This window comes from Platalea leucorodia (assembly GCF_965183815.1).
Source record: "Platalea leucorodia genome assembly, chromosome: 4".
Classification (NCBI taxonomy): Eukaryota; Metazoa; Chordata; class Aves; order Pelecaniformes; family Threskiornithidae; genus Platalea; species Platalea leucorodia.
This window is the reverse complement of record NC_138826.1, coordinates 123940636-123968607: the sequence shown is the minus strand read 5'-3', so window position 1 is coordinate 123968607 and position 27972 is coordinate 123940636. Positions and strand designations below refer to the sequence as shown.

At 42.7% G+C, this 27972-nt stretch overlaps 1 protein-coding gene across 43 annotated transcripts in view; it reads left to right on the top strand.

Moving 5' to 3' along the window:
• LOC309589679 (uncharacterized protein) overlaps positions 1–27442 on the top strand; it is a 124378-nt gene extending 96936 nt beyond the window's left edge. For 27 of the 43 annotated variants that reach the window (XR_014227990.1, XR_014227991.1, XR_014227992.1 and 24 more), the window contains 9 exons: positions 768–949; positions 1147–1669; positions 1957–2118; positions 8277–8484; positions 10996–11118; positions 20544–20719; positions 23613–23703; positions 26015–26237; positions 26719–27442. Coding sequence is in view for 2 of the 43 variants with exons in the window: in XM_082310121.1 (XP_082166247.1) it covers positions 8462–8484; positions 10996–11118; positions 20544–20719; positions 23613–23703; positions 26015–26021 (420 nt within the window). In the remaining 41 variants the exon portion in view is untranslated. Of the gene's footprint in view, positions 1–767; positions 950–1146; positions 1670–1956; positions 2119–4479; positions 4512–8218; positions 8485–10995; positions 11119–16029; positions 16144–17585; positions 17857–20543; positions 21220–23228; positions 23704–26014; positions 26358–26718 lie in introns of those variants that run through there. The other 16 variants (XR_014227994.1, XR_014227984.1, XR_014228006.1 and 13 more) reach the window with 15 other exon arrangements.
• Positions 27443–27972: the final 530 nt, after the last annotated feature.

The window sequence follows — 27972 nt, the reverse complement described above, 5'->3', positions numbered from 1 at the left end:
AAATGACTGTTGCTGGACTGAATTTGTAAATACTGTAGTGGTTAATCAGGTCTCCTCAGGAAAATCCTTTTTAATTTTGTCCTGAATAGCAGTTAGATAAAGGGAATTTCGTAAAGAGGCACAGGATGTTGTTGCTGTCTAATAGTGTTTGGCATTTTGGCAAAGCAGTGCTTCCTATGTCTTAAAAGATTTATTTCTTTGAAATAATAACTGCTTAATAATCAATAAGATCCCAGCCATGTGTGAACCTACGCCTGCGGAGAGGGCTGTGGCAGTACTCGGTCTTTACTTACATGAGTAAGCACTCTCATGTGTTAAGTTTACTTGTTTGATAAACATAACACTTTGCTTTTGTTCTCTTATTTAATCACTTCCTTCGAAGAGTTAACTTCCTAAGCAGCCACAGATTAGTTCTCTCAGTTGTTTTAATTATTTTTCTTGTCACGCACAGTGAAGGTCTAGTGTTTGTGAAATGTCTTCTTTTTTTTTTTTTTTTGTCCCCCCTTCCATGGCAGCTTCAGCGATGCTGGCATTGAAAACCCAGCCGAAATGCTCTCGGTTTGCAGTCCCGGCATTTTTTTTTTTTTTTTTTTCTTTAAACCAAGTTCCACCTTTTTGAATGTTAGTGCTACAGAACAGAACACTTTTCCTTCAGGGTGATTTGAGCGCTCCAGAATTTTGTATTCCTGTAAGGGGTACGCAAGAGACTGTAGCAGTGGGCTTCCACGTGCTCGCTGCTGAGTAATTTCCTTTTGTATTGCTGACAGGTGACTCAAAGCAGGAGCTGGCAGATGGCTGCATCGTTAGCTGGTGGCCACAGCCTTACGAGATGAGTTTTGGAATTTCCATCAAAGTCGGGATTAGGCTCAGGATATGCCGGTGGCACGGAGCACCCCGGGGGAGCGTGGAAGAAGAGGAAATCATTCACAGCGACTCATCTTGTGGTTGGGTGAGTCAGGGGTCTGCTGTTGGTGGTCAGAAAGGCACGTGGCTGACTACACCGTCTTTGTGTGCTCTGCAGGATGCAAACTGTCTCTGAAAATTAATTCTGCCCTCTTGATTTTTGTCCAGTGAGTTATTTCCAGAAAGGACTTACTGTATTTTCTGGAATGAGTATTGTGAAATTTTTTTTTTTTTTTTTTACAGTGGGCAAGTTTTCAGCTGGTGATTTATCAACAAAGTATTTTACAGGATCATAGTTAAAAGCTCCTCTTAAAAAAAAATATATCCTGTGCAATAGGGAAAGTAAAAGCATCTCAGTTTCCAAATGATGAAGGAATAACCGAAAGAGCTAGTTCTTGGAATAGTAGCTCCATTGGCACTCGTTGGTGATTTCCTGTGCATTTGCTGCAATCACTCTGTGATGTGAGTAGGTGGTACTAAAGGGTTATTACGAAACCAATTTTCAACCAGACGTTTTGAGTCATGGATCGGGAAGAGGGATAGCAGCTTCAGAGCTTTCTCTTTGTTCGAGCAGTGCGCCTGAAATGCACACGCAGGATATTCTGTGCTTGCATGGAACGAGGCAGGCTGGGGATAGGTCTGGGATTACGTGAAGAGCCCTTCTTCATGCCACTCCCTCTCGGGGATGGGAAACGAGAACGTGGGCTGAGAGCCGGCAGCAGCGTGCAAGGTGCACAAGGAGCAGTTTGCTGACTGTCTTTCAATTGTAAGTATTTTCTCGTGGTTTTTCCCAGACGTGAGAGACAAAATGGAGTTGCGTCAGGACGGATGTCTGCGCCAAAACGAGGTGGTGGTTTGGAGCGGTTTGGTTCTGTTCTGGAAGCAGATGGGCTGCCACTGGCAGGAGATGGTTGGCTTCTCCATCAGAAAAAAAAAAAAGGGGTGTTTAAGGGAATTGGTCTGGCTCCTAAGCTGAAGGAATTGTTGACCTACTGACTCAGTTATGAAGCATTAGGGAAGCAGTCTTATTGTGGTTTCTTTTGTTGGTGGCAGATTCAGAAGACGTCTGTGAGCGTACGGGTATGACTAGCAAAGGAGAGACGGTTCTAGTACCTGCTGCCTGTGGGATTTATTTTGTGCCAGGAAGGAGCTGAGGTGCTGACTACTGAATAGCACGTAAACTTTATTTCTGATGCTTCTGCCGATAATGCATTGGTAAGTTTATGTACTTCTCATTTTCAGTGCTAAGATGGTATCTTGCTGAATGTAATTGAAAGAAAGCTCTTTAACAGCTTTCTGAATGTGGCAATGGGTATTCGTTTTTCCACTGGAGCAGCTTTTACAGAAAACGCTAGCTGGCCTGCCGCAGTTTGAGAGTCTGTAAATAAGGGGGGAAACTTTGTCGATCAGGCCGACAAAAACAATTTGAAATTGCTGTTCCCTCCCACCTTTAACCTACAGACCTCTGCTAACGTTGGTACTAAGCACGGAGGATGGGCCAGCCCTCCAGCTTTGGGATCCTGTCATCCTGGAGTCATGGCCACGCTGTAATTTTCCTGTTACGCTTCACTGAATGAACAAGGCTTCAGTCTTCTTGAATTTCACATGAAAATCAGATGTCCATCCCTGGAATTAAATCTAATGATACTTTTCCTAAAATATGCCTAGAATAGAAACGATGTTATTTTTAAGTGGCTCTGTAAATCCCAAGGAAAAAGATATCAATTAGTGGTTTCTCAGAAAACCCAAATCATTAACATACTGTTGGCTAGAAGAAATCGCGTTGGCTGGCAGAGCTAGGTCTGGAAGTCGTGCTCCCTGAATCTGCTGTCAACTCTGCCACTGGTTTTGGGAGGGATTTTTGGAGGGGGGGGCTTCTTGGGCAAGTCATTTTTTATTCTTAGTTGTTGATAAAGTGAGGATAGTGTTGTTTAACTTTTCTTCAGTGCTTTACCAGCACCTTTTAGAGAGGATGCTGATAAGTGATACTGTAGCTCTTGGATTTCCAGGACGTTGTTTTGAACGCATGGATGATTAGAAGATGGGGAAAGCAGAATAGCGATTATCGAATTTATCGTGCTCTGTGACAGGTCCTCTCCAGGCGCCAGCTGTAGGAATTGCTGGTGCTGTGTCCTAACCGTCCGCCACAAATCGAGAAATTCACTGCTGCCGTTGTTCCCTGGGTGGGTGACACCGGGACGCCTTGCGTTCCCAAACCTGCCCGGGTCGGCTGTTGTAGGGATGCACTCGCGGATATTTTTTCCCCCTCTTTTCCAAAACAGCGACCAAGAGGGCAGTTGTACCCCACGCGTCCTTACAGAGCTGCAAATAAACCCAGCAGGGTTTTTTTATTAAAAAAAAAAAAAAAAAAAAAGGAAGGTTTAGCATCGTACTGGATTTCCTTTCCTTAAGTGCTTCCTTTGGATCTTGGGAGAAGAGCTCAAGCGCGGGGTGACTTTCTAGCGAGCAGTTGTACCAAAAGGTGTGGGAGGCAGGGTCAGGGAAGAGTCATTTGGTTGTTATGTGGGTGTGAAAAGCCTATGAAAAGGAAAGGGCGGAGGAAAATATTTTACTTGAATTAAACAAATAAAGGAGAATTTTATATGAATTAGATATTCCAAGTTAGATTTTTGCCAGGTATTTTGGTGAATTAACCGCATATCTTCTGAAAATCATTTCTTTAACCGTAAGCTTATCGAAATGTTCTCAGGAGGGACTTTATTTTTAAAAAATAAAGGGCAACAAAAAAACAAAAAACCATTGTTTTCTTATCATTTCAGATAAAAAGAAAGGAAGTTGCGAATTTTTATAGCCCCTAAATTGTTAACTGTTAAACCTGTGTTGAAGCGGTGGATCAAATTTCCTCAGGCTTACACCGGAGCAGTTTCATTTACTCAGAAATCACAAGTAGGGCCTGTTGGAGGAGGAGCCTTAGATCTTCAGTTCGTTGTCCCGTATCCACCTGCGGGACAGGGAAATTGCTGCTCCTGAAAATCGCCTGTTTTGGGGAGCAGGCTCTTACCATTGATGCAGTGCACGGGGATGGTTCACACCCACAATAATTGAAAAAAATCATATATTTGAAACCTGATTTTTTTTTTTTTACATGTATGTTTGTAGTAGCTTCATTTCCTTGCAGTTTTTAAAAGGTCACCTAACATGACAGAGAGAATCTAAAATATGTGGTGTAGAGTTTACATTTTTCCATGCTTTTGGTGATTATCTTGACCAAAAAAAAAAAAAGCACATGGAGGCAGGTTTAACAGCACTTTCTCTCTGAAGCAGAATACCACTTGGTACGTTAGTTAGTGAAAGATTTGATTTTGTATTTAAAAAAAAAAAAAACAAAACCAAAAAAAACCAACCAAGCAAGCAAACAAAAAAAACCAAGAAACCCCCTTTGTCATAAATGGTAGCTTTTTAAACACAAGCCATAAATTGCATATAAGGAAAACACTAATACAATCTGAAATTAGATGCATAGGTGTGTAGTACGATATCTTCTATTAAACCAGCACAATGCTTGATGTTTTAGGTCTGCGCAGTGTCTTGATAACGTTCGTTGTGCTGATTTCTGAGGGATTCCCATGCGAAAGTTCACAGGCGAGGTATAGCGAATCTGTTGGCTTTTTCTTGTTGTTTGTTTTGTAAATTTTTTGAGTTAAGTTCTTTATGGCCTGTAGCTATCCAGATGCAGAGTTTGCAGCTGAAGTTTGCATACAAAATGGTGAGCTCAAAATTGCACCTGGAAAAGAGGAGCCCTTCCTCTTCCATTTTTCTACTAGAATGGGAATACCAACGTTTAAATAAAAGTATTCATTGAGCCAAATAAAAACGCATGTGTACCAGCAGCGTGAGGTACGAATAGAAGCCACGTTTATCTGTGCATTTTCAGGGTAGAGTTGTGTGCTGTGATCTCTGGTGTCCAGTTCCCGTGCTTGCTTCCCATATGTCTGCTGGCAAACTGGGCCGCCTCTAGGCAGTGCTGCCATGCCGTGCTGTGACTTCAGGCGTTCACCACTGCAGTAAATGGAAGCCAGCAGGTGTTTTTAACTTCTAATCAAAGTTTGGGCACCTGAATTGTAACTTTAAGGACCTAAGCGGCTACTGAAATTCCCTATATGACCTGTTATTACAGGCTCCTGTGAGAGTGTATGTGCAGTTTTATTGCCAAAACATGAGGTTGGCAGAAGTGAGTCATAACTGTGAAGATCTCGGCTTTGCTCTTTGATTTACTTTTGCCCACCAAAAATAAAAATAATTCCAAGAATACAGGTAGGTATATGCTGTTCTCCTGTTAGGGCAGAGCTCTCACTGGCTCTTAAGTGTATTTACATAGCTCATAGGGTGTATTTTTCAAGCTTTAGTATGAAAGGAGCTGTGTATACGTTTTATCTAATCTTCAGTGCAATAGGCATGAGCAATTCCTGGAGAAGGGACCAGAATATAGGACTCTACCCCTTCTCCTGGGAATCTTTCTCATGGAGTCATACTTGCCCTCCAGTGCTTTCTCTTTATGGCTTTGTGAGTTTTGAATTCCTCTCTGCGCTGGCCCAGCTCCAGCGGGAGGGCAGAAAGCAGCCCAAGCTCTGCTTGAAGTCTGCTGGTTTGAGGACTTTGTAGGAGGTGGGATCTGCAGGGGGAAAGGTGCCCAGCTTCCCAGGTGAGCTCTTACCATTGGGTGACTGTTTGAAGGTGACGGTATTGTCTTCTGTGGACGTGTTTTTGGATTACCGGGATTGTTACATGTTGTCTTGCAGCTGATGATGTTTTGGTGTGACCCGAGTGTACTTAATGAATCAAACTGCTCTGCAGATTTCACGTGCAGTTTCGAGGTTAGCTTCTTCCACGGTCATCGCTGATGACCGTGTGGCCTTGAGGTGAGCCAGCTCAATTTGCTCATCTGGTTGAAAACTAGATTTTTCTTCTCCCTTTTCTGTCTTTTGGGAAAATCAGAACTGATCCAACTCATTGCATAGCTGCATGACTGCTCGTACTGATGGGGAAGGGACCGTCCCTTTCGGTGACACCTGCGTGAAGTTCAGTTCAGCCTGTTCAGGACACCGCACCTCCCCTGTCTCTTAATCACGGTGCTCAAGCAAGAGCCAAGTTAACCTTGTTCTCCAAAACAAGCAATTTCTTAATTTTTAGTCTTCCCTGTTTTCCTTTGGCATCTGGATTTTAGGTGTCTGTATTTCACTTAACCGGCTGTGTACGCTGAGTAGTCAATGTACCCCTTTTGTACTTCCATTTTCTGTTCAGAGCCTGAGTACTTGAGAGTGGGGTTAATAGCACTGTACGGTGGCTAGGAGGAGTCCATCCCTTACTAAAATTTCTAGTCATCAATGTAAATAAATAATATAGAAAGAATATTTATAGAGCCTTATAGGCTCATGACATTTATCAATTTGGTGTTTTTTCGAACAGCGTCGCAAATTGGCCTTCTGTTTCCGCAATTCTGCTTTGGAGTTTTTCACTGCTTCTGCATTTTTCTCTTAATCTTCCTGATTCTTAAACTTCTTATTGCTATAATCCGTTTTTCTCATACACGTGCTTTAACATAAAAGGTGTGCTCGTGCCGCATGTCCTTTTGCGCTTTCTTCTTCTCTATGCTTACCTAATAACTTGAGAATAGTGAAGAAAGCACACGATCTGAGAAACAATCTGGTATTTTACCCTAAGGGAAGATTTTCTCAGCGCACAAATCAAGAGTAAATAGTTAAAAATGCCGTATAGTATAAATCCAACCACGCTAAGGCTTACTTGCATGTATGAGTGAAGTTATTTGCATGCATAAATGTTGACGAAGTTGAACTCTGTATTATCAAATCCGCTGTCAAAAGCTGACCCCAGGCATTTTGCAAGAAAGATGATGATTGTCTCTTTAATTACTTAAAGTCTGTTTTGCCTATTTAGGAGAGCTACCCACAACTCTGTAATTACTGCACGCCTGCCATTCAGATCAGGCTCTCTACTGGCAACGTAACGCACAACTTTGAACGAGAGTGGCGTGGCATAGCTACAGCATCCAGCGACAAGGACCTCCTTTTAATTGAACATTTTGATTATCACACAATAATCAGACGATTGAGTTGCTACGAAAGTTTGCCAGCCCTCTGCTAAGCGCTCCTACGGAATTACAGAATCATAGATGTTAGAGATGGAAAGTGCATTAGATCATCCAGACCGCCGTCTTGCCAGTACATGTTTTCTGCTATTTTTTTTTTTTTTTTTTCCCTGCGGTTTATGGCTAGAGATACTCTAAGAACTTGGCCTTCCACTTCGATCTTCTGGAGTCTTTTCCACAAAGTTTGATGGCGAGATTTTTCTTTGCCTGATATTTGGCCTAAATTTTTCCATTTCTTTGTTTCACCATATTACTTCAAGTCTACATTCACATCTCTCAGTAATTCTTCTCTCTGTGGTGTTAGCAGCCTGTAAATATGAGCAGAATAGTATTACGTGCTCTTGAATATTAGGTGTATCACTTACCTTAAGTGCTGCATGCTCAGTTCTTCAGGATTTGCGAAAATTACACTGATTAAAGATAGGTTTTAAACCAAACTGCTGATAGTATAATTTCTCAGATGCATATTTTATTCCAGTGTAAGAGTGGTCTGTTCTGATGTCACTTGAGAAATTGTTGAAAATGTTGAAAAATGCCAATTTTACTCAGAAATGAAAATTTTTATATAGGGGAGTTATGCCAGTATAACTTAAGTGGTTTTTTTTTTTTTTTTTTTACTCTGTTGTGGCATTTAAACTGCGGGAAAGCGATGTGTGCAGGCAAGTCTGCAGAGGGCATTACAGGGAAAATGAAAAAATTACAGTTTTCCATTAGTGACAGAAATAGTGGAAGTTGTAGTGCTGAGTCTTCTTTTTTTTTTTTTTTATTTCCAGCTTTCCATTATCCTCTCTTTTTCTCAAAGCTGCTTCACTTCATAACTATTGTTTCTTTTTATAGTTTCACTTGTTTTGGCGGGATTCAGGCTTTGTTGTTTGTTCTTCAGGGCTTGGTCTTCACTACCAGAAGCCTCGGGTGCCCAAGCAGGGTTGTCTCCAAAGTTTTCCCTTGTCTTGACCATGAAGAGCTAGATCAATATTCCCCCAAAATAAATACTCCGTGGCCGTAAAGAGGACAAATGGGCATTGTTTTTGCTGTCACCCCATGAGAAGGCAGGCCGGTTGGTGTGCGTTGGCTCATGGCCACGCTGGCCTGAGCCAGTCCCTTTGGAGCTGCCTACGATCGTGACCCAGCACCTTTATCCCAGACCTCCTCTGGTTTCTGAAGCATTACCGCTGTTCTTCCTTTCAGAGCACCACAAAGGATGAGAGGGTTGTGTTGCAAGACTCCAAATAAAGGTTTTTTGTAGGGTGGGAGCGAGGGCGTGCGTTGGGTGCCCGCCGGAGCCACAGCGCACCTGGAAGCTGGCAAAGGCAGCTCATCCCCACTGTCCAGCCGTGTTGTGTCAGAAGAAAGCGTTTGCCTCGTTCAGAAGGGATCCCAGGAGTGGGTTAGCATTGGTGTGGCACAGAGAGCTTGACCTCACGGAGCCTCATGGACCTTGGGAGCTTGGGGCGGTAAGCTGTCTTCCTTCAAGCCACCGGGAAGCCAAGGCAGGGTTGGGATGTTGGTGAGAGAGGCGAGGATGGGCATATCACAGGAGGTAAAATTACTATTAGTGAGTGGATTGAAGGTATTTGAGGATCAGGTTGTGTAGCTGAACGGGAAGATGAATGAAAAACATGTAAATGGGTGGGTTACCGATTGAGTAAGAGAAAATGTGAGTGGGCGGGTAATTAGACTGGCAAGTGAGAGAGGAGGTAGGAGGGGGTGAGTAGATGGGTAGGTATGTAGCAAAAAAGTTGGAGCAGCATGACTCTGTGATGATACCTGAAAGACTGGTAACAGCCTGTCCCCTCGAGGCGTGAGAGGACCGAGGGCCGGCGCTGCTGGAGGGAAGGTGGGGTGTGCAGGGGAGCAGGCAGACCCTCGAGACCTCTGTGGCTTTCCACTGGTCTGCATCCAGCTCGTTCGGGTGGCACATCATTTACTCTGCCTAAACTTCCCTGTGTGCATGCAGTAAACAGTAATCTTCACCTTGGTGAGACAGTTGCATTTTGCTAGTGTTCCTGCAGAAATACGTAAGGCCATAATTATTGTTTGCTGGGTTTTTTGGTTCTAAGAAAGTCACAGAGAAAGTAGGTGAAGCACAACAGAGACTTTTAGTCTGTCTGGAGCATTGCAGTTTGTAGGGGTATTCCCAAGAGCTGAAATGACCCGAGAGCTACAGGTGGAAGGAGCTACCTGACAAAAAAAAGGTGCAAAGATGATGATTACAGTGGAATTACAAATGCAGAGCACATCAGCATAAAGGCATCTCCCAAACTTGAAGATCTTTTCATTTTAATGGATGAGATGTGAAAGTAATTTTAAGTCATTATCAAACCTTGACTGACCTGGCTTTTATTAGGATCTTTTACTATAACTGCTGTAAGGCTGGACATAGTTCACCGTGACTAATACGTAACTTTTTAACGTGCTATGGGAGAGTTACAGCCCTAGCTGTGACCTCCCTCTGGGCAGGTACAGTTGGGCTATTGTTTAAGGTAATGGCTCTACTGTCCTGTTAACTTCTATTAAGTTGGGCGCAGTACATTTTCAATATTTATTGTAATAGAGCAAGTCCTTTTGAAGCCCAGATAGAGATGAATGACTGCTTCAGGAAGTTACAGGCTGTATCTTAGTTGCCAAAAAGTTGTGTGTTTACTAAGGAATAACTAATACACGGTGTTGTACTGAAAAATCCTACTAGAGACCAGGCCTTGCAGGTTTTTGCATCCAGTAGCTAGGTAAGGTGAGAGTTCTGCCTTGCTGCACCTACTTTTTGATGAAAACTACATTGCCTTGTCTGCACGTGGTTAACAGCAGGATGAAGACCTGGAACAGAGCAGGCTGCTGTGAGGAGCACGTTAACCCCACGCTCGCCGTCGCGTTGCACATGGGTGGGTTTAGCGCAGGATGTGTCAGTCGGTGGTTGCACCCACATCGTGCTCTGGAAGCGATTCTGGGAAGGAGATGCCAGCCCAGCGTTAGGGCATGTTTAATAACTCCTGCCAGCTCCGTGGTGTTCGCTGCGTTTTTCATCGCCAGGCAGAAGTTTATAAAACTGGGTTACACAGATGTCTGCAAAATCTGTCAGGGTATTGGTAACTTTTAAAAGTATCCCTAACCAAGGAGTGAAATCTTTCTCCTCTTGAACATGGTCACCTGTTGCAAACTAAAATTCCTATAAGGCTTTGAACTGTAGCCAAGCCAGCTTGTACAGTAGTAGGTGTTTATTCTTTTTTATCTGAGACAAATCCAGAAATCACTTGCTGTGCTTAGGCAGATGTTTCTTACTATTAAAACAGAGCAAATCTCTTGCTGATGTTCAAATGCTGTAGTAACTGTGCGAAGTAAGGTGCAGAGGAATGTGTGGGTATGTTTAATACAAGCCTGTTGGGTTGTAGATCTGTCAAAGCCCCAAATTTGCATTTCTTACATAAGCAGAAATCCTGGTAGTGTTTACACATGCTTTGTCTGTGCTTTAGGAACTGCAGGAATTGAGTTGCTGTGTCAGAAACACTGCTCGTAGTTGCCATCTGTGGGATTGCACAGACACTTAAAATATTTACGATTGCAATCCTAACTAGAAGTTTGTTTGCTGTTAGGCTTGATATTAAAACTTACCACAACAATCACAAGAGCAGCATGCGACCTTGATGGAAGTGCGGGCAGTGGTAAGATTCTGACAACACGCAGGAACGAAAACCTTGAAGTTTCCCTTCTGTTTAATTAATTGTTTGTTTTTGTTGGTGACAAGGTTACAAAGCATTTGTAATAAGCATGCTTCGTCTTTTGCCATTTTTTTCCATATGGGTGTGTGCTTCCTTTTCATTATGTTGTTTTTCTTTCCTTTTTTTTTTTTTTTTTTTTAAATACAGCCACTCCTTTCATTTTAAGAATAAAAAATAAGCTTCTTGCTGAGCAGAAAAAAAAGTTTCGTAAACATTGCAATTCTGATTCTTTTAATCCTTTATTACCTGTAGGGGCAGGTGCAGGAAGCTACTACAAGAGAGGAGGTTTACTGACTTTTTCAAGGCTTGGGATTGCACAATGGAGCAGTATATTTTAGACGCTACAGAGCAAGTTCAGAACAACATGGTCAAAAGGTGCGTTGCTCAGAAATACATCCCTTTCGCTTGGCTTATTTCACGTGAATTCTGCCCCATAGAGTTCTGAGCCCTTCGGCTAGTATTTTAAACACAAAATTGACACAGGCTGTCTGTAGTCTATGCATATTATATTATTTGTTTCCTGCTGTTGTAAAATAGATTTTATTTCTGGAGATGCTGTGTTCTAATATCTTCATTACCTGGACTTTTTCTGTTTGTTTGTTTGCTCAAGAGAAAGTGAAGGGAACCACTTGCTTGATCTCAGTAAAAAGAAAGCAATTAATGCTGTTAGCTGTATTGACTGTGTAATGCTGAGATAGCGTCTGTAGGAAAACAACCAGACAGCTTAAAGAAGAAGTAAGATATTTTTTTTTTTTTTAGCATACTGAAACTGTTTAAAATGCTGAAATGGGGGTAGGGCAAGGAGGGTGGTAAAAAAATACATCACTCATCCCTTGTGATTCTGTGGTTTTGTCTGAATTTTTTTTTGTTTTTCTCCCTACGGTCAGCCATGCGTTTCAATTGTGATTGCTGCCCTAAAACCGTAGCTGTGTGCAAGATGTCTTATTTGCCTAATATTAAAAATATGTGAGTGTTTAATAACATTTTTGTAATGCTTCCCATCTGGAAGATATGTCACACACCTTTGCGTTAAGATTCACGGCATCCTTTTTACATATTAACTGTGTTTTGTGGATAGAGACTCTTGTGCGTGGACTTGTTCATGTGCAGTTCTGGTCTGAAAAATAGTTCAAAGCAGCTTATTATTTATTGCCAGAAATAAGTTTTCGCTATTTGTCTGTCTTGCTCGGTCTAGTAGAACGAATCCATTTGTGAGAGAATAATTTGTCTGCTTAAAAATGTTACGGTTCATTTACTAGAAGAAATGCTAACCAACTAACACATAGTAAGGGATCTGAAGACCTTCTTTTCTCCCATCCTTCGGGAGATGCCTGAAAGCTTTAAAGTTTTGGTCTAAAGTGGTATGTGCAGACCAAATCATAGCTGTATCATAGGGTGTGAATTCTTGTCAAAAATGGTCTCCAAATGGTACGTCCGTTAAAAGGTACAAGTAATTGTCGTATTGCCATTTACATTAGCAAGGCTACATTCTTTCTTGAATAACGTTAATAAAATTGTGTCAAAGAATGGGATAGCTACAATATGAAATAACTGGAGATTAACCTTTTCATTCTCAAAGTTTGTAACAGAGGTATTGCTGCATAAGCAGTATCACAAAAAAGGAAGAAGAGGAGCAGCTTTATGTGCTAGCTTGACTTTGGAAAAGGGACAGTGAATTGCTGGTTGTACGGTATGTGAGAAAGGGAGCTTCTGAGCTGCTTGTGTACTTCAGACATATTTGCTTACACTGCTTATATCTGCTGATACGGACTGATTAATTAATTTCCATTTTAAGTGTATAACCATCCTTTAAAGACCAGCTTTTCAAAGCACGAGGCAGCAGACAGCACCTATGTGCTTAATTCCAGCTGGTGGTGACACCTTCTGGATGCTGAGCACTTGGAAGATTTCACCTGTGGTGTGGGTAATGGATTGAAAGTTGAGTTTTTCCTCAAGCCTGGCACGATCCACGGTCAGCGGTGTCGTAGCTGGAGAAAACAGTCCTAATCTGCTGTCTCCCAGGCCTGTTCTCTGAACTGATATAAAATGTTTTCTTTTCAAATTGCTTTTGAAACATGACGATGCAAATTTGAACGCTCTCTGCAAATTTGACCTGTATTTATATCTGTATGTTTGGAAGAAGCCCATAAAATTATTTCGATATTGTTTTCAGTAAGTCTCCAGTTTATTATTCTGAGAAAATTTGATGCATCTGCAGTGTGCACGATCTGGCTTTCTGATATGCAGATGCACAGCCTTGCATATCTAGTCAAATCAGTGTAGCAACTGCTTTTACAAACTACGTGACAATGTACAACCTCCTATCTGAGAACCAGATCAGACTAAAATTGGGACTCGGTCCAAAAAACAAAATACTGCAATCAATCTACTTACTGTGTCAGCATTCAGATTCGTTTCTGTTATATACACTGCAGGGAAAGGAAGTGGAAAATACGCGCTAGCATCCAGCAACAGATTCCTGAGTCATGGAGGATGGCTGAGATGGACGTTGTTAGTAGGAGCCGCTTAAAGGTTCCCATTTTTGCAGACACCATATGGGCTAATAGATGTTAAAGTCGATGTGCTAAGCCCGTGTGACACTAAGGAAGTCACTGCGTGACACTGCGGATGCCATGTGACTTCCCTGTTTACACTCAGCCCAGCTGTAAATGTATATGAAATAGCAGTGATGGAACGATCTGCCCGTGTCACAACATCCTCGGTCCGTGGCCCTCAGCCTTTCGAGCTGCTCCTTGCTACCAGCCGGGATTTGCGGAGTTCAGTCCCTCGGAAAACCATACTTTGAATGCTGATGAGTTCGACTGGGGTTGACCTCTTGCTTAAGACTGTGCGTTTCCTTCCCGCTGCTATTCTCGGCCGCTGGCTGGCACCTCTCCTCTCTCCGGCGGGCGTCTGCTCCTCGGCACGGGGCGGTGGGCAGGTGGGCTTCCTGCTGCTGCACCCACCCGCTTCTTCGTGGCTCACCCATCCATTCCTGCACGCTTGCCACTTAACCCTCTCGTTTCCAGTTCCCTAGACTTACCCTTCTGTGCTGAAATCTGCTTGATCTCAAGAAAATCGTTCACCTGTGCTACTGGGAGAGGAGGACCCGTGCGCCCGTGTGACGCTTCTCGGGTTGCTGTAGGCAGCACTTAAGCGCGTAGCACGTACTGCATAGCAGCAGGGTCGCTTTGCGGTTATAACTGTAAATCTCTTAAAAGTAATCACGCCGTAGAAGTGATTTAAGCACTCAAGTTTCTGGGTGAAAGCCAATTGCCAAGGTTTAATCTGCACCCTAAAGCTCTGCTGGTAAATCTGATCTGGCAATTCTGCCTGCGTACGGGTAGAGACACCAATATCAAAATCTCTCTCCTGATAAAGAGCAGTGGGACCTTTAATGTCCACAACAAAAATAAAAACATTTTAAAGGGTTTTTTTAAATTATTATTACACTGTAGGTGTGCAGCAGAATACTTGGGTGGGATTTGGCTCTGATAAAAAGACCAGACAGTGTAATATATCTGCACATACACATCTGCAAGTGCCCAAGGATATAGGATTCAGTAGCCTGCATATTGGTGTCTGGTGCCTTCGAGGCACCTTAGGTTATCTGGGACATAGCCGTAGGGCTGGCAGGTACAACACGAGTTTCATGGGAGTTTTATGTGCGCCAGGCAGGCCACTGTACATCCCTACAATGACAGGAGGCAAAGGTGCTGTGTTCAGGCAACTAAATCGTCGCTTAAGTGTCCAAGCTCCTGTTGTAATCGCTGGAGATGCAATTTATCACTGAAGTCGAGAGCGTTTCTGCTCACCCAGCAGCAGACGCTTGTGTTTGTTGGGCTGAAATGCTGTCCAGATGCTGCTGGATCTCTGGTGATTAGGCCACTGGTTTTTTTCCTCTGGCACATAAGGCGAAACAAATATGAATAATAAATAGTTTGAAATACAAACCAGTTCACATTCTTGCCGCGAACATCTCAGAATTTATACTAGTAAATTGGGATGCAAAGAAACTTAATATTTTTATGCAGCTGGAACCCTGTGCAGAAGAAAATCATTAGACCCAAAGACAATAATTTTTCATGAGTGTGATTACAGCTTATTGGTTGTGCTTCCCTTGTAAGGTGTCGTGAGCGCATTTATTTACCCATTAAGCATTTTTTTTTTGTAAATTAGAATTTTCGGTATGTTTTGCAGTGGTTGACTAATCAGCAGTGAGCTATTCTTTTAGGGAAGTAGGGGACAATACGTATTTTGAGCCAAAATACTACAGCACCTAAGAAAATTGGGTTTCTGTTCTTAATTGCCGGGTTCTTTGTGTCTTTTACCATATCTTGTTTTTATTAAAAAAAAAAAAATCAACAAGCCCATTGTGATGCCTTTGATTAGGCTTCAACAGAGATAATAAAAGTATAGTGTCCCTTTGTGAAAGGGGTTTTTAATTATTGTTAATTGTACTTGGCTAGCTTCATTTCTGAAATGGAAACGGAGGTGACCTCATCCTGAAAGTTGTCAGTCTCATGCTAGTGTCATTCACCGCCTGGAAAAGAGGTTGGTTTTTTGTTTCTTGTTGCTTTTTTTTTAATGAGGAGCTGATGGGCCTGATGGGCCCTGCAGCTTCGGAAACGCTGTCCAAACTGTTTCAGTAGCGTGCTTGTTTCTGAAACATTAAGCTACAGAGCTGAGTTATATCTTAGGAGCAGGGGACCGGCAGAGTCTCGGACCTGTGGTCTGTCTGCTCCGGTAACGTCTCCAACAGCAGCCAGTACCAAAGACCTTGGGGAGCGGTGATGGAGTCCTTTTAGGGGACAATTACCAAAGATTCGAGGGCTTATTCCTACTCTTTCATACTAACTAATCTAGTAATCCTGGATGTTTTCGTTACCTATCCAAAGATTTGATTTCTTAACCCTTCGCAGGTCTTGGCTTTGGCATATTCCTGTGAGGACCACGCTTCATTTGTGCTTTGCATTTAAACAAATGCAAGGAGAGTATTCCCTCCCCCTTCGGACTGCAAACCGCGCAGGGCAGCGGTGGCTTTCTGTGCGTTTGTGCAGGTGCCAATGCATTGGGACCAGTCAGCATTCAGTTGTGACCATAATGTAAATGCCTAAATATTTATAATCGTTTCAGTTCATTGAATATCTCCATATGTCAGGAGGAGGATAAATAGGAGTACTTTTTTTGTCTCTCTTCACTATTCTGTATTTCTTAAGCTGTTACCTTGTTTAGTCTTACATGAACCTTCTCTAAAATACCCTGAACTTTTCAATTCCCTTTCAGTTCATCCAGTGCCATCTGCCACTGTCTGCTGTGTATTTCAGTCCTGGAGAAAATCCTCATTTCTCATCGGTACCTCCGCACTCTTTCATAAGGATGATGTGACAAGCTAAGCTGGCAAGTTGTTCCCACCTTTGTTACCAATTATATAGCAATGTAAAGAGGAAAATTCTGACAACCTGTGTCCTTAGGTGTTTGAGTACCTAACTCCCAGTGAAATCATTAGCAGTGAGGCTCTTGAACGTGCCTGACGCTCTGGGCTGGGGTCTCCGCTCAACTTTTGCTCAAGCAGTCTCTCACTGACTTTAATCACTCCACTTTTTTGTCTGTCTCCGATGTGTACTTAAAGCTGCTGATTATTCCTTGGTATCAAAACCTTTGAGTGGGAGATAGACAGAGAGCAGGGTGCCAGCAGTTCCCTCGAGAACGGAATAAGCATTCAGCTGCTCTGTTTTCTAGCCCTGGCCTGGACAAATCTGTGAGGTCAGTGAGCTTGAAACGTTTAATGGGTCTCCTCGCCACTTCGCCAGATGTGTTGGGAACCGTGGTCTGGAGCTCCCAGTTTATCTCATTCCTTTGCTTTCTGCTGTTCATTAAAAGACAGAACTCACATCTCAGTGACGTGAGATGTTAGGGCTGTCTGAAATCGTTTCCATTCTGTGGCTTCCCAGATTTTGTTTAGGCAAAAGGAGCGGAAGTTTTCCTGAAGTAAGCCACATTTTTCAGTAAAAACACTGAACTCGGGTCACCTTACACTGACTTTATTCAGCCTTTCCTTTGGTATATGTAACGTGGCGATTATAAGTGCACCTTAAAGGATTGTTCTGAAAACGATGGTAGTTTGTTAGCATTTCTGCAATCTTACCAAAACGTGTTAAATACAAATATTCTCAAACGTGTTCATCCTCCAGGGTTGAGTTCCGTATCTTGTTCTGCTTTGCTGTTTTTTTTCCTTCTGTTTTTAAAAATGTGGGACTGTTCTCATCTCTGCTGTGTACGTTCTCCATATCTGAGTTAACGTACAAGATGCTCTGCGTGCTGGTGGTGGATACAAAAAGACATTTATAGGATTTAGTTTCTGAAATAGTGGGTACCACGTTGAGTAGGAAGGCACATCTGTATCAGCACTGAGTACAAGCTTCTTTATCCTGAACAGAAGCGCAGGAGACTGAGTCTTGTCTCTCTTTCTCACAAACTACTGTAGAAATTGTGGCCTTTCAAAGTATTCCTTGAATCCTTGGACTATACATTCTATAGTTTGACTCCCGGATTTCAAAATGGGATGAAGAACCTGTTACCTACTGACATCAAAGGTACTCGAGAAGCACAGCTGCCCGCTTCTGTTTAGAAGAGGTACAGAGTGATTTCTTAACACGAGCCTGCCCCGAGGCAAACATAAAACAAAGCTATATTCCCAAGTTTGGGCTAAATACCTTGTTTCCCTACGGAGGAGCATTTTTCAAGCGCAAGAGAAAGAGCAAGCGTGGCTGCTGCGGCAGCAGATGCAAAGCCCTGCCGTGGGAGAGCAGGGTTTGTTCTCATCTTTCACATCTTTACAGCTTCCCGCACTGCACCACCCTGTTTTTCGGCCGTGGGCACGGAGAGCATTTGGCATGAAGACAAGAGACGTACCGAGGACTGCCAGGCAGCAGCAAACGTAGCGCAGCTCCTTCTCCCGTGCCAGACGAGCTTTTGATGGCGGCCTTCGGAGGCGTACATTTCACGTGGGCACAACTAGCTCTTGATTTAAAAAAAAAAAATAAAACAACTTGAAACTACCCCGGGGCAAAAATAAATAACTGCAAGAATACCAGAGGATTGAGCAACATGGTAAGGACATGTTGTTTCCTTTAAGGATTCTGACTATAAATGACGTCACTGAGATAGTTTGGATGTTTGTGAGCACTACAGGGCTTGGAAAGGGAAAGCAAATCGGAAAAACACTGGGAAGCTGAACAATTTGTTTTGTTTTATGACTCCCTGGTAGTTTAATGAGGGAGCTATTACTCATGCACTGTCACTGCACATCTAGAAAATTCCTTTGGGTTTAAAAACTGGCAGGAAAAAGTAGTTTCCTAAAAACCACTGAATTAATGAGATAAAGCCCATTGCTCAGGAGTCCCTAACAGGAAGGGTCAGAGGCAGAGTTGTGCAGGACTCGCGGTGTTTTGGAAATCTTCTCCGCAGGGTGTTTCAAAGAGCAGATAGCGCTGGAGGGGATTCGGAGAAGTGATGCAGAAGACATGCTCGGCATCCCTCTTTTAGGACGCGGTACTGTGGATTTGGGGAGAAAAAAGATAGGTTTAATGGGGGCATTGTAGGCAATCCTTCCCTTCCGTTCCCTTGCATCCAAAAATATCTGGGACTGGGGTACTGGACCCCTCCTAAAGAGATGAGATTTAAAGAAAGGTTTTCTTACTTAGGGACAAGGATACAAGGCAATATATTAGTAATATTGACACTTGAAGTGAGGGAGATACACTTACGGAGAAGAGAAAGAAGGACTTGTTGTGTGGGCTTAATTATACAGCTTTAAATTAATTTTCACAGTGTCATAATCTGTATTCCCATGTCTGTCAGACTTCTGACTTCCTGCTTTGTGTCTGCGTTATTTTGCAGGTCCGGCCAGTGCAGTTTGCGTATTTACTTCAGTTTTTTTAGTTACTTTAACCTATCGTGTCACATCCATGCAGGATACACATTATCCTCGTCTTAACTAGAAACCTAATGCAACTTTCATGGCACTTGAAAGCAGGATGAGTGCTGTTACAGTTGGATGTTTTAGAGAGTACAGTAAACAGAGGACTGCTCCAGTCTGGAAATGCAAATGAATATATTCCTCACCAGCCCCCTGACACAATTACTCCCTCAGAGCATAAGTTACTGTAGTTTCTTTTGCAAAAAATGCAGATAAAGCAGGGGCTGTTAGGGAGATCCATAAGGAGCCCGTAAGTTTGATGTAATGATTAGTAATAGAATTAACAAGCTACTGTAACAGTTCTGCTACAGTTTGTCTTAAATTACAGTACCTCAAATGTAATCGTAGTCATTCCTTGTCTTTTTCAGTGCTGTACTGTAGTCGGAGTCAATTTTGTCTTCTCTTTCTGTTACTATATTCATAAGCACTTCCAAAATTCTTTTAATTATTCTCCCCCCCCCCCCCCCCAACTTTCATCCAAAATATTAGTAATTTTCCATGGAAATACAGAAGTAGCACAGGGAAGATGGTGTATTTTAAGCTTCAGATCAAAGAGATGCTTAGCTGTGTCCCATTGTAGATTCAGAATACACTCTCTTTTGTAATACCCAATACTGAGCTCGTTTTGAATTTTTTTTTCTTTTTTTAAAGCACATAGATGCTGGATTTTTGCCCTTGGGTGTGGAACTTGCTGCTTGGGCCAGAATTAGGAAATGCTTCCTACGTCTGCTGTGAAAAAGTGTTGGATCGCAGAGTGGAGCTCAGTTTTCAGCAGAAGGGGAATGGGACAGAAAAGGCTGGGGGAAAGTTTTTGGTATTACGAAGATAGCAGGGGTGTGGAGATGATTTAATTATCATTATTTTGGAATCACAATAACCAGCGTAGAGGGAGACACTTCAGAGGCACCTTGTTTGTGATGCGTTAGAGCAGGATTTGGGTATCGGTCATTCTGAGGGTACGCGTACGTGGCAGCGAGCAGGGGGAAGCTCAGGTTAAGCTCTGAACGAGCCTGTTCGGGTACCAGGAGCAGCGCGACCGTTGCAGAGAGGTGTTCGGCCTCGCGTGTTGGATCTGTACTGCGTCACTTTTCCAGGGCAGCGTGATGCTGAAGGCTGAGACGACATAAAAAGGAGTTCTCCTGCTTTCTGGGTGGGTGCTTCAGTGTCCAGACTCCAGTGAAGGTAGTGAGCACCAGTGCTCCTGTGCAGTCTTGTTCTGGAAAGAGCGCTGGCCTTGGCCTGGATTTTGGTGGGTTTTGGACTCTTTCAGGGGACTTACGTGGTGTTCAGGCTGCTTTTTGCCTAAACGGATTGCAACCGAGTCTAGGTGAGAAGCACGTTCCCTCAGTCCAAGCAGGACACCTTCCATCGTGAACAGCAGGCAATACCACGCTCTAACATGGCGTGTGTTGACAGCCAAGCAGCTACTGAGTAGAGAGTTTTATCACTCTGGACTCGAGGCACCTAAATTCTGCCAAAATTTAGGCAGAACAAAGACAGGCCATGTGGCTGACACCGGCAGCCTCCCCGTCTCGCGGCAAGGGGCACTCGTCAGGCATCCATCTGCAGAGCCAGCAGTGTCTTGCTGCTTGGCGCTGCGTCACGCATCGAGCAGAAAGACTCGGCTCCTCGAAGCTCCAGTCATGTGTGTTTTGCGCCGATACAAGAAACAATTTTTTGGCTTGTTATTGATAGAAACCTAACTTAATTTTCCTGTTAATGAGGGCTTAATAGTAGTCTATTAGCGTTATCATGGTTCAGCTGATTTCCCTTCTTGGCTAAGTGTGTGTCCTTCGCTTTTTTCTCTCTGTGCCGAAAGGAGGCTGCTAAAAGAACCAGCGTTGCTGAGAGGCAGACGGTACCTAACAGGGTGCTGCTCCCATCTTTGCACTGGTGCGTGTGCGATTCTGCATGTGCTGCCTGACACCAGCATCCCACAGCCGCTCAGAGCTCTTCTCCTGGCTCCTGCTTTACCCTTGGGACTTCGGTGTGCATGTATGTACATACTGCATTCAAATGACGATCAGGTTTTACATTTAAAGACTGTCGTGTTTTTTTTTTCTTGAACATTATTTTGTCGGAACCTTCGCAGCTGGCATTACATAGCACATACTTAACCAGTCATCACTCTGACCGGTTTATCCCCTTAACCTTCACAGTTGCTACAGTAGACAATTGTGGGGATAACCTTGAGTGAGTTTCCTTGGCCAGTATTAAAACAACAAAGAAATCCAAAGTAGATCCGTGAAAAAGGAATCTCTCGATGAAACTATTTGCAAGGGACTGAAAGGGGGAGCACAAAACAAAAACCCAGTCCGGCTGCAGGGAAATGGCTGTGGGGACACCGTCGCGGGCTGGCAGCCGCCGCGTTCCCGCACCCGTCGCCTCAGGCCTGTTTTAACCGCGAAGCGGTGAATGCGGCGTGGTCAGCGCTGCTGAGCAGGGAACGGACCTTGCTGGCAGTTGCTTCCTGCTGTTTGTTGTGCGTTATCCCGGTGAGTTTTGCATCTGTCTCTGTTACCATTTTGATTTCTGCCTTCAGGTTCCCCTTTTCTCATTGTATCTAATAAGTTAAATTGAATTTGCAGAATATTACAAAGTGACATTAGGATGTGTCTGTTAACAGAGTAGAATAAATGAATTACACGCCATGAACTAACTGAACTCATTTACTAATTGATGAATTAATTTAATGATGGCTGTTGCAAATAGGAGAACTCGAATGCCGGCAGACTAAAGAGATAACTCTCTTCTTCACTAAGTCATTAGGGTTTCTTTGGGTTTAGTTTTCCTTAGTCTAGTAATGGCCGCATTTTTACAAGTTGGAAGTTACACCAGTCATTTGCAATTTGGGCTTCTCCTCTGTGATTCTGTCCTGCTCCACTTTCCAAGCTGTCGTCTGCCTCTCAAATTCATTTGAAACTTTGCAGTTTCTAGTTGCCTTTTCTTAGCCAAATATTAGCCCTAGTTCTTCATCCTTACCTTTTTTCACTGCTCAAACATTCAACACCATCCATCACATTGTCCAGCTCGAGATTCCATCCTGACTGCGTGTCTATAATTCTGGGGATTTTTATTATCTTTCTTAATCATATTCTTAATGTACACAATGACATTCTCGCTGTGCACATTCTGCATCTTCAGTCTTCCAGATATCCTCTGCAAACATAGATTTGACTGCTGCCTCTGTGCAGTCGAGTTCCAGATCTGCACCTCTGCGCATCGTTTTATTTCTCTCTCCTGAGATCTTTGCCTGACTTGCGCACATGTGAATTGATAGCAGTCAGCTGCAGCTCAGTACAATTTCAACAGAAAGGAGCTTTCTCCCATGCCAACCCTCTGTAAATGCCACAAAAATACCTTTTTATTTAGGCCTCTATTTTAAAGCTATACCTTCCTGTGATGCTCAGAGTACATAGACCATCAGGCTGTTAATCTGCCTTTATATCGGGTTTTATTGTCTCATTATTCCTTACGCTGCTTCTTTTTTTATGTCTCTTCAGTCTTCCTTGCCTCAGGCAGTAAACTAGAAACCAAACTCCTTTTACTCTGTTTTATATGAAGCTCCTAGATCGGTGTGTTTTGGTCCATGTCGTGGTTTAACATCGGTGTGTTATCAACATTATTCTCACACTAAATCCAAAACACAGCACTACACCAGCCACTAGGAAGAAAATTAACTCTATCCCAGCTGAAACCAGGACAGTCCATGATGGGCTCTGCCCAGCTTTACAGTGTCCCCCTTGGAAGTCACTGGGAAGGTAAATACCTACGTAGCTTCAAAACCGATACAAACGGAGTTTCTCAGGTCCCAAAGAAAATCGGACTAGAAACAGAACTTCAGCCTTCCTTGTTTTAATGCTCAAATTATGAGATACTGACCTCATTTATAGCATTAAAAGATGGAGCCAGTTACGGGCTGGAGACTAATAAGATCACAAGTAAGTTGCAGCAAAATGGATACATGTATGTTATGTTTTTCTGATAGATAGGGACGTATTTTTCTAATGCAACTGAAGTTGTTCAATAGCTGTAGTAGATTAAAGCAAAAACTACTCCGCAAAACAAAATTATTTTCAAAATCCAACAGCCACTTTTCCCGATCTCTTGCTTGGCTGTGTTTAATATGTGGAGCATTATGTTGAGGTCATCTAATTAGTTCTGTAATTTTCATGGCGTATGCCAGCATCAGTGTTTGTTATTAAAGCACAATGTCTGTTTTTATCCTGATGATGTATTCTGTCCTGTAACAGTAGTCAAATACATGAACTGAGCAGTAAAAGGGATTCGGGAGTAAGGATCAGTAAATGTTCAAAGCTGTGCATGGTCGGGTAGATGTAATCAATTCCAGCACTGCCAGATGCTCGCTGGTTGATCCAGATGACAGAGAAGCATCCTTGTTCAGCGTGCAGTGAAGATTCCTCTCATCTCCTGGCTCTTCCAGTCTCTAGCACAACTTGCAGGCCATTGATCAGTCCCTAAAATCATCCCTCTCTCTTCAAAGCTAGAAGAAACAAGCTCTTTAACGAGGTGGTGAAGCCTGGCCTAACCGAAAAGATGCAGAAATGGAGGGGACCGTGTAACCGCCGGGTGGTTGTGTTTCTTCTGCCGGTCGAGGAGGTGGGCAGTTCCTGGAGGGTCTGCGTGGCTCGTGGCCCTGGGACGCTGACCCTGGCAGCAGCCGGTGGCCTTCCCCGGCAGCGCTGGCAAGCGTCGCCCGGCTGCGTTCCTGTAACGCTCTTTCATTCTGTAACAGAATGAGGTGATCTGAAGTGGAACCGAATGGTAAAAATGTACCCTAGCCCTGTGACCTTTTTCTGCTTTTGTAAGGGGAAACTAAAGTGGACATGCAAACATTCATTTAAATAAACCGGTTTATAAATTCCAGGTGCTGATCTCAGGAGAGCGCCTTGCATATGCCAAGGGACGAACGTGTTGTTTGAGGGAAAACCTATTTATAAATATGTACAAGCTGAAAGGTAAATAATTTCTGTTTCCAGTAAATTGGTAGAATATGCTCTCTGCATTGGTTATGTTTCCTGCTGTGTAGTATGTAGTGTAAGTGCATCTGGCATATATTGTGTTCGTCTCTGTGCGGCACCAGTATGTAGGAGATGGATATCTTTAAAAATCCGATTCCCAATTCATTGCTTCAACATAACAAAGCAGGGTTCAAAGGTGGTTTGTTTTGCTCTGAAAATATTTCTGGCTTGGGTTCTGGGTTTTTTTGCAGTGTCATACATGATGGGAGGAGTAAACAGTATTTGTCTTCAGCTAAAAGATCCTCTGCAGTCTGTTCGTCAGGTGCGGGAATTCAGTTGGGATTAAAAACAACCACACTTGGAGCGGTCTGATTGAATTTCCTATCCCTCTTAATTGCTGTCTTTTTTTTCTGTGATGATTTTAATTTCACTTCCTCTTCAGTAATCATGGAGTCTTTCAAAGTAGTCAGAATTTGAGTTTGTATTATACTAGGAAAAAAAAAATACAGAAAAATAAACGTTTTCATTTGTGTTTACTGTTATTTTTAAAAGATACGTAAGAGCAATTCTTTCCAGGCCACCTTTCATCCTTTAACAAACTAGCGTGATCATTTATGTAGCAATGTAAATGAACCCAGTGCTGAAGATAAGCAGAGGGGCAAAAAAGTTACAAGCGCCTGGTTTTAAGAGCTCACTTTGTAGAGATATAAGTGGATGCGATACAATGCATGGCACAAGAATATAAACAGTAGGTGTAGTTTTTGAGTGCTTCATGACAGGGGCATTTCTGTTCAGCGCTGGGATTAGCACTTCTATTGAAACTTATATAACAGCTACGTTGCCAGGGTGGTTTCTAAAAATGATGCTCATCGCTCTTCAGATTCCAAAAGCTTTAAGTCAGAGGAAATATTTTAAACTGAAGAATTTTTTTTTTTTTTCCCCCCTGATGATCATCGGTTTTCTCCCAGATCCCAGTGAGATACTTCTGCATATGTAAGACAGCAGTGGGGATGGGAAATAAACAATTTTTACAATGTAAAGACGTGGACAAGAAGCAGTGAGTTTTGTTGTGGGTAACTAACGTTACCTTTGTTAACACACCTTAGAAAACAACAGGGAATTACGTTGTTCGTTATGGTTGTCCTGTACGATGGCTAAAGTGTGACATGTGCTGCTCTTATCCAGCAAATCACGATGCCCTTGGGAAAATAAAACTATATTCCTGCCTCCGTTGCCCCAAAGATTGCTGTTTTTGACAGAAGAGCAATCAGCTGCTATGGTGATGGGCACAAGATGGGAACGTGGACAGAAATAGAGTGGCGAGGCTGAAGCCAGACTATTCTTGCTTCCTTACTGTTTCAGTAGCCCTTTCTGAATTTGGCAATGACTGATTTCAAGGGGTTAATGGGTTCTTTCGTTGTTTTCTGCCTCAAATTCTCGCAAATAACGCAAAATAATACTCAGGCAAAAAGGAGAGTGAGCTACTCAAATTGTTAATGTTTGTACAGGACTGCATATAATTCCCTGCAGTGCAGCTTGTGCCCGTTGTGCTTGAATTTGGATGCACAGAAATCTCCCTCCTACCATATGAATTGAAGTCAGTTTTCAGTAATGCATAATTCATATACTAAAGCCTTTGTCACAAAAACATCGTACTGTTTTTTCTCTCAGCTTGATAAGCCTGCTTTTGTATTTTTAGGATTTCTGTTTCCTAATAATCCCCAAAATCAGCCTGAAGAGGTTTCAAAACAGAATTCAGAGTAAATCTGAGACAACTTGTACGTCAAGGATATTGCTCTATGCAGTAGGTGATCCTCTGGCACCTGCTATTTATGGATCCTTCCTCCACAAAGAATTATTTCCCCGTGGCCTGGGGGCACACCACTGCCGTGGAGCTGGCGTGCAGGTGGACTGGAGCGCAAGGTGGTCTATCAGGAGGCTTGTAGACAAATTTAGATACATCTTACAAGGAGCGTCTACACACATACTTCTGTATGAAACAGGGACAGCAGTTTCTTTTGATGAATTTTGAAGCTCCAATCGAAAATGACTCCTTCCATAAGGAATATGATACGTGTATTCTAGTGATGGGGGTCAGTGCTAAACCTTGATTGCCTGTTCTGACTGTAAATACAGTCACATAAGTTCAGATTTTGAGGAGCAGTAACTTGTCTAAAAGCCTGTATAAGAGGCTGGAGGAAGAGAAGAATGATTATGAAGTTGCATTTCAATTTATCTCTTTGAAGAAACAACACAGAGAGGGGACTAATTCACACAGCTTCTGGTATTTTTTTTTTTTTTTTTCCAGATTCTGAGGACAAACCTGTCAATAATGAATTGCTTCAAAAACACACGGAGAAAATTGTACATGGCGGTGGCTGTTTTTTCTGAGGTATAGCACATCTGTGTCCCTCCTTGGTGTCACCTGATACTGTAAATACCTTGCAGCATCAGCCATTGGACCTTTCCTGTTAGAAGCTTTGAGAAGCTTCTGAAATTGAAAAGATAAATGTATTGTGCATGCGTAACAGGTATGGATGCTTCGCTAGTGGGAAATACCGGTCTTTATTTGAGGGCTGTTGGCTTGTTCCAGAGGAACGTTCCCCAGATCACTTACTTGGTAGCTCTTTTCAGTACAGATAACCAAAGGACAGAAAGGAAAGTGAGATATGTGAAGTACTGTCATCACTATAGGGAATTTTGACAGCAATGGTTTATTATGTCATTAATTTCCTCCCCCAAATGTTTTTTCTTCTTATGTGTTTATGTGAAGCCAATGCAGACTGTCTGGTCATATTAAATTCCAGCTGTGGAGGATTTGATTGTTCCTTGCTTATTGCCAATTCTAAGATAGCAAAATTGTTCAGCAAGAAAAATATTAATTGAAAAATCTAGGCAGCAGGCCAGTGGGGAAGGCTGGACCTTGTATAAAAAAAATAAGTGAAACTTGAGTAAGAACCTCGAAGTTTATTGATTTTCTTGTGAAAGTTCAAGAACTGTGTTTCATTGCAGGCTGAAACTCATCTCAACTCCTCATGACCTGCTGAGCAAGGGAGATGGGATTTGATACTATCCAAGGTGTAATTCCACAGTTCATGTCTTTTACTCGTGCCGTCTTAATAAGTTTCTGCCTACCCCCAGCCATTCATTTCCAGCTCAGCAGCAATGCAGTGCCATCTCTTTCCTGACCGTGTGGAAAACCAGATGGCTGAAAATATCTCAGTCAAGAAAAGAAACGCTTTTTCTTCTCTGAATTAGAATCATTTGAGTGAACTTGTTCATAGCATGGCCCGCGGGCAGCCGTATGGGTACAACTGAAGGTGACGTGAACTGCAGCATCAGAGGCAGCAGTGAGCGCTGGAGAGTGTCCCAACGTTAAGTGATCTTGCTGTCAACAAAAATCTGCTCTGGGGCCATATCCTAGACAAAGGGGTTTCACTAGCCACAGTATTATTTATTGAACTGCTCCTGTTCATTTTATTTTATTTTATTAAGAAAGATTAACATCATCTTGCTTGGGCAGGTTTTTTTTCTTGAGGAGATAAACCATCTCTGTGAGAAGTCAGTCAGCTTTGTGGACAGCCATGAATGTCAATAAAATCTTGGCAAACACAGTAGGTATTTATTCAGCCTTGCAAATTAAAAACATTTTTCCTGCTTGTTTAGTGAAGGGAACAAAAAAAAGATAAATTACATAGCGGATGAGCTCTCTTGATAGTTGGAATTCATTAAGCTGGTGGTGAAAACGCTGGGGGATTGATGGTGCAGAAAAATAAAAGATGAAGCAGCTTTTCCCCAATAGCTGTGGTTTAAGTTCAAGTTGAAAATGACCAAAAAAAAAAAAAAAATCCCTTAAAGACATCTGTAACTGACTTCACAGTCTCAATTTCTATCTTGGTAGGCAGTTCTTCCTCACTGCAGTTAGTATTAATTGGTTTTTCAGCTGACAGACAATTTCTTAATGCTTCCTCGGTCTTCATCATACCATAGGGTATCTGTAGCAGCTCATAAATGAGATACATGGCCAAGCGTTAAGTAGGAAGTTCGCACAATCGCTTCCCATGCTATAGCTGTTCTGTGAACAGAGGCTTTCTGCAGAGTTGTCAATCTGTCATCTTTCCTTGGCTCCACATCTTATTAAAAAAAAGGAATTTAAGAAGGTACAATAAGTTGAGCAGTTTGTCAGACATAACGTACTCGCAGGCTATTGTCTGCAAATTACAGGCTGACTCGGTCTTTCAGCCTGTCATAGATGGATCGTAAAGC